Source organism: Sinocyclocheilus rhinocerous, unplaced genomic scaffold (assembly GCF_001515625.1).
Source record: "Sinocyclocheilus rhinocerous isolate Xijiao unplaced genomic scaffold, SAMN03320098_v1.1 scaffold432, whole genome shotgun sequence".
Taxonomy (NCBI): Eukaryota; Metazoa; Chordata; class Actinopteri; order Cypriniformes; family Cyprinidae; genus Sinocyclocheilus; species Sinocyclocheilus rhinocerous.
The window spans coordinates 91,559-98,590 of NW_015627225.1; the positions used below are offsets into that span (position 1 = coordinate 91,559).

Consider the following 7,032-nt stretch of genomic DNA (forward strand, 5'->3'; position numbering starts at 1 on the left):
GAAATCGCATCATATGACCCCTTTAACACATTCTCTTAGCTATAAGTAATGCTGCACCTAACTCTCATTAGAGTGTTAGTAGAGTATTAGTAGACTGGTAGGGTTAGGGTTAGAATAAGTTGACATGTACTTGCAAAATTACTTATAGTCAGTAGAATGTCTGTTGGGAGACAATCACAATAAAAAGTTATCATATATTAAAGGCACAATATGTAATTTTCGCCGCTAGAGGGCGCGTATTCAAAATAAATAGAGGCAAAGGCGTAGTTTGATGAAGCTGTGACTGAGTGTGGAATCATGGGAGTTGTCGTCTTCATCCCCACAGCCGATGTAATCCAACGGGACTCGCTGGCAGAAATCATGTTCATGGATGAGCTAATGATTTATTAACGTAGTAGAATGAAGCAGGGTGAGGCTGAAAGCCGTCGAAGCGAAACGAGGCCGCTGAAGGAGCGTGACACACGGCTCGAAAGCAGCGGCGCTTTTATTATGCCACAGTCGAGCTCTTCCGCTCCTTCCGGTCGTGGGTATGGGGTAAAGCAGCGCTGTTTTATCATACTAGATACATTTGAAAGTTCTGTTATTATACTACTCTGTGCAGTCGTCACTGGTCTAATAAAACGCACAACATATTAAAGCGAAACATTTGGGATAATGTAAGTACACAAGTCAGCAAAATATATAACACTGTTCTAGTGGTTTTTGGATATTTTAATAAAAAAATCTTACATATTGTGCCTTTAAGCAGACAGTCTACTAATACTCTAATGAGAGTTAGTTGACATAGGTGCAATGTTACTTACAGAAAACAGAATGTTCAAAAAGAACCATCAAAATAAAGTGTTACCATCAAATTTTATTAAATCGCTGTCAGGATAGTATATGAAATGTATAGGCCCCTGGGGAACCACAGGTTCCTGTAAAGGAAAATAAAGGCTTTTTTTTTTTTTTAAATAGACCAAGTAACGAAAATCCACAATTAAACTAAAGACAAAGGGGAGTGATATTTAATTGTGGAACGCATGAGGAGTGAAACTTACGAAAAATTAGCTATACAATCATTTGTCAGCTACTGATTAGAAAAAGATGAAGTTCTGAACAAGGGCAATTCAGATGGGGCGGCTGTCTTCTCAGCTTTGTTGCTTTGTCCAATAAATTCGTATTGCACGAAAGAGAAGACTTTTCTTCACCACATTTGGGTCCAACATTTGGCCCCAAACTTTCTAACCCCTACTAAATTTACTCATTCTGGGTAAAAGAAAATTATGCTTTAGTGTATTTACTACTAAACAAATCAAAAACACACAAGCGGTTTTTATTTTGATGACCATTTTAAGTAATAGATAGATAGATAGATAGATAGATAGATAGCATCTAAAATCACAAATTCACAGAAAATCACTACAAAAAAATCAAACTCCAAAAATCTAAATTGTCTATATTTTGCTCATTTTTGAGAATTTCATAATTACTCTGAAAAATGTGCTTGATGAAGTTAGTCTATTCATGCCGTCCTTTGTCTTAAAGTAAATATAAAAACACCTCCTTTTGTATAAATCCACTTGTTTTTGTGCAAAATAAATATTCAAAGCAGCGGGGTCAACGTGCTGTGTCAGAGTGCACGTTTGCATGGGGAGTTCCTCTCTTCAATCCCACCTGGAGCAGAAGGCCCTTCACTATCACATGACTGCATGTGTGCGTACGCGCCGTGGATGCCAGTGAACATGGCGGATGAGAACGCAGAAGCGGAGCTCGACTGGAGCGGCCGACAGAGCCTGCTGCTCGACGAGGACACATTTTTCGCTATGGAGGGTCTGCAAGCCACCTTTCAGCAACTCGAAGCCGAGCTTCGGCAGCAAGACGTTTCTGAAGAATCGTCCACGGAGTATTGCAATAACTTCTGCCAGGTACGCGCTGCCGAAAACGCTGCATGCATGCGAATTGTTTATATGCAACGTTTCAGAGCAGTGGTGGCTCGCGTTAGCTGACCAAGATGCAAGTTGTGGCTGAAAACAACCATGCGTGGATGTTATCTCAACGTGTGGGCCGTTTAGTGAGCTGTGCAAACGCAAAACTACCATAAGCTAATTGTGTTGGCATGCACGCCCAATAACTAGCAAATTTAGAGACGTCGCGAGCTTTAAGTTGGTAATTTCAAGTAGCACGCTGTATTTGGTTGCGGTAGCTAGCTGATACTGCATATAGCGTGTTGCACGGCTTACCATTTCCCTTAGTATTTGCGGCGGATATAAGCTTGTTTAAAATTGCGTATCTGTGGTCTTTAAAATCATGTATTTGAGATTTGGCTCATACGGCCTGCTTGGAACGGCATTTCCATGCATTATGGGAACAGGTATATCTTGAACGGGGGTCCAGCACGATAGTGGGGTGGGGCTCTGTTGTGTTTATCTCATGCATGTACTCGGTCTCTAATAACTTTGATGCCCCTCTGTCACGTGTCACTTCTAATCAACCTTGGGAGTGTTTGCGTACTTGAGTTCAAACTCAGACCCATGTTTAGAGACCAAGTTCTCTTTGCATTCCCACTCAGATCTGTTTTTAGTTATGATTGGGTTTAATTTCCATTCACACTGTGTTGTTTTTGTGGAATCAGCCGACTTGAATATAATTGTTATATAGTATTATTTATGGTGAGTAGAGTGGCTTTTAATTTTAAAAGTTAACAGCTTAGTAACATTGTTGGCATCATTAAAAGATTGATTTAATTCAACTACACATACTAGGTATATGTAGAGACAAATTTCAGCGCTGTATTGTTAATCTCTTTACTACAAAAATATTAATACTTTTTTAATCTACTCTAACTTTCATGGAGTATTTCAACACAGTTCTGTTGAACCCTCAAGCCTTCATTTTGTCTGCTGAAGGAGCACATTGAGTTGCATTTAAGTATAGTAGTAGTACAATAGTTTCTTTTTACACTACCGTTAAAGTTTGGGGTCAGCAATATTTTTTTATTTTGAAAGAAATTAATACTTTTATTCAGCAGGGCACATTAAATTGATCAAAAGTGACAGTAAAAACTTTTACACTGTTACAAAAGATTTCTATTTAAAAAAATTTTTTTTTGAACTTTCTATTAATCAAAGAATTCTTAAAGGGGTCCTATTATGCTCTTTTACAAAGTCTTGATTTTGTTTTGGGGGTGTACTAGAACAGGCTCTCATACTAGGTTGTTCGAAAAACACATTATTTTTCACATATTTTACATTATTACAACACCTCTCTCCCCAGTCTGGCATGAACGGCTCGAGAGCTCAACCAAGTCTCGTCCCATTCGTCGATATTTGTGATATCACAAATCCCGGAAAATATGCGTTGTAGTCCAAACGAGTCGTTCGTTGTAGTTTTTGAAAAGTGATTTCTGTTAAATAAAATATCTCCTTTTGAATTGGACTGAAGGATCATGTGACACTAAAGCTTGGAGTAATGACTGCTGAAAATTCAGCTTAGCCATTGCATGTGTAAATTGCAGTTAAAAATATTAAAATGGAAAACAGTTTAACAGTTAAAATTGTCACAATATTACTATTTCACTGTATGTTGATCAGCCTTGGTGAGCATAAGAGAATTAAAAAATATTATGAACCCAAACTTTTTAACAGTAGTGTATATGCTCTTTGTTCTGTCATATTCATAGAAGCTCCACCATGTGTCATCATTAGTGTTGTACAGTAACAGCAGAATTGTTTGGTTTAATGCAAATGTGAACTTAAGTGAACCGAGAGAGTGCACTGTGTTCCAATTTGTGTTATAAACAAACCATACAACCGCCCAGACCTGGCCTTGTTTTGATTCATTTTAAAGTGGTCTTTAAAAGTTGGGAATATTTGTGTATATATAACAATTTGATGTGAACTGCTTTCAGACTCCTGAAACGAACTTTGTTTAGTACAGATCATTTGGTCTGAGAAGTTTAAGATCTCTATATAAATTCTAAAAGAATTTAGGCCTATTTGTTAGATTTTTTTCAAGAATTTAAAGTGGGGTTTAAGGGGACTCTTTTCATTTTGTATCAAGTTTTTGTAGAAATGTTTTGCATTGCAACTTTGTTAAAATGATTGCACACGTGCCTTTTGGTGTGATTTTTGTCATTGTTGAAGATTAATAACTGTTACTTGTGACAGCAACACGTCACTCATGCAAAGACATTTTTTTTTATGTGACCATAACACCATAAAGCTAATCTTTCAGTGTTGGTGATTCACTTGTAATTTGGTCATAACAAGCACATTAACAGTGTCCCGTTGGGAACCTAAAGGCCCCATTTAGGTTTAACTGACTACATTTGAAACCTCAGCTCTCCTCCTTTTTCCTCAGCATCAGTGTTGCTGTGGCAACGACTCCAGCCAGGCTCAATCCTGACAGATGTTACATGCCACACCCTATCTGTCTGCCTTAGAAGATATTTAATAATTTGCTAAAAATTGTAGTAATAAACGTTCACTTTTCATGTGTGCATCATGGGTCCTTCTCTTTGAATGAAACAACCCATGGGCAGATGTTTTGTGGAGCGGGAAGAAGTTCTATGTTTTCACGCGAGCAGCCATGTTTTGATTGAAAACAAGTTTGCCGCTTGCTATAAATCTTGAACTGCTACTGATATATCTTTGTTTTGCACTTAAAATACACTTCTGTAACCTTCGGAAGAGGCTTGTTTTAATGCAGGCAGATGGTTAACAATTACACTAGTTTGAACCCAAAGAGGTCTAAGTATGTTCTTGTGAAACTGCAAATTGTAATGTCCTTTGTTGTGCTTTTACTATTTAGACTATATTTTGACATTACCAGAATAAATATCAATTTCTTTTTTTTTCTCAAGATAATGAAAGCCTCAGAAGGAAGCACCCAGTTGCTCTGGGGTGAGTCTGGTTAACAGGGCTATACCCAGTTACCCAGAGGAAGCTCTCCTAACCTTAGATTTATAGGTTAAATATGGCATGACGTTTCCTCTCTCATTCTCCATAATAAGATATCAGCTGGGATTTAATATCCCAGAGGCTTGAGGTTTGTGAAAGGGAGTTTGAATGTGTATGAACTATGAAGAACAAGGAGGTTATCTGGAGTTGCTCTGTGCTCTAGGTACATCTGCTTCCATCCCTAAGGTCCAATCAGAGCGCCTCAGCACAGATGGAGTGCTTTGGAAGTGTTGTATCAGGGGTTTCTCCTCACATCCTCCCCTGTGTGGACATGTAGGTTTGCAGTAGAGACAGCGTGTTGGAGCCAGGCTCTCAAAAGACCCTTGTTGGCTCTCTGAAGTCAAAACTCTTCCACCTTTGTCTTGTTTCTTGATCGTAATACGCTACCGCTCAGAAGTTTAGGGTTGGTAAGATTTTTTAAATGTTTTTGACAAAAGTCTCTAATGCTCACGAAAGCTGCATTTAGGCTATTTGGTCAAAAATGCAGTAAAACAGTAATGTTGTGAATATTAATACAATTTAATGAATACAATTTAAAATAATTATTTTGTATTTAAATATATATGTAAAATTTTAACTTTCCTGTGATGGTAAAGCTGAACTCAAGTCTTCAGCGTCACATGATCCTTCAGAAATCATTCTAATATTCTGATTTGGTGGTTAGGAAACAGTTCTTTTTATCGATATTTTACAGTTATGCTGCTTAATATTTTTGTGGAAACTCTGATTTTCATGATTCTATGATGAATAGAAAGTTTAAAGAAGAGGACTTGAATTTTTTTGTGACATTTTAAAGCTGCAGTCCGTAACTTTTGGCGCTCTAGCGGTTAATAAACAGAACTGCGTGCGTCATGCGGAAGTACATTGTAGAATTTGGACTACACTTTGTAAAATTGATTAGGGTACACAGCCTTTTATTGTTATTAGTGAATTTTAATAGGCCTATATGTTGGATATCTGAAGAGCACTTGACTCTCAAATTATATCTGTGTGGTGTTTAAATAGTTTAATGATTTTTTTTTTATGATCTTGTTCATTTCACTTCTTCTTGTAGGTTCTAATGCATTACGCTGGGAGCAGGAATTCAGTGGAACACGGATTACCTCTTTTGGAGGTTTACTGTCTGTCAATCAACTGTTTTGCTGCTGCCCGGCCACATCTCACAGGCGACTCCCCCAATGTTGCCCTTGTGCTCAAAAGACTTGCATTGTAAGTGCAAATTTTAGGATGCTAATGTATAAAGGCAGCCTATAACATAATACCCATAATTTGTGTCTGCAAATATCTCATTCTTTTCACAAACAGTTAGAAACAATTGAAATCCTGTCCAGTTGTTTGCTGGCTCACCTGATCATAGAGCATTAAAACCATATTGATTTATTCCAAATGTTGTGATCATCTGCAGGAGTTGCCTTGAATTGCTGTTATCAGTGCCTCAAAATGAAATACCTTTGGAAGCATGGCTGCAGTTCCATGGTTCAGTTCAGGTAAGATCAAATTATTGGGTTTTTATGTGCTAAGCTAAATTTATTGTGTGAGATGGATCAAAAGTTAAATTTTTACTAAACAAAAGAGGCAAAATTAAATTTTCTGGATCCTAAAATAATTCTTATTGTGAAGATTAGGGGAACCTTTTTTTTTAGGGGTCAAACCATAATTGCCAGGCCCTCTATTGAAGACCCTTGTCGCAGATGATGGACAGTCTGTACTGTTGTTCAAGGACAATAGACAGGCATGTACTCTTGGTGTATTAAACAGAAAGGGGGACATGCTATATATGGCGCTTTTCCACTGCATGGTACGGCACGGTACGGTTCACTTTTGGGGGGTTTTCCACTGGGTACAGTACCTGGTACTTTTTTTAGTACCACCTCGGTTGAGGTTCAACGCGAACCGTACCGTTACCAAAACGTGACGTGTAAATTCTGCTGATCACTGATTGGCTGGAAAGAATCGTCACTACCTGCGTCACTGAAATTGCACCACAAACACAACAGAACCATTAGATTAAAATCAGCACAGCCAGCGAATGATCGAACGCAACCAAAAAGTGGCTGTTTCGTTGTCTGTTGAGGAAGTACAGACGTTCCTC

The 7,032-nt window shown here is 38.0% G+C and overlaps 1 protein-coding gene across 1 annotated transcript in view; it reads left to right on the plus strand.

Annotated features, from left to right (window-relative positions):
- Positions 1-1,653: 1,653 nt before the first annotated feature.
- rlf (RLF zinc finger) overlaps positions 1,654-7,032 on the plus strand; it is a 12,461-nt gene continuing 7,082 nt past the window's right edge. Inside the window, exons 1-3 of the mRNA XM_016528787.1 lie at positions 1,654-1,907; positions 5,995-6,149; positions 6,346-6,427. Coding sequence (XP_016384273.1) covers positions 1,692-1,907; positions 5,995-6,149; positions 6,346-6,427 — 453 coding nt within the window. The 5' untranslated portion in view covers positions 1,654-1,691. The remainder of the gene's footprint in view (positions 1,908-5,994; positions 6,150-6,345; positions 6,428-7,032) is intronic.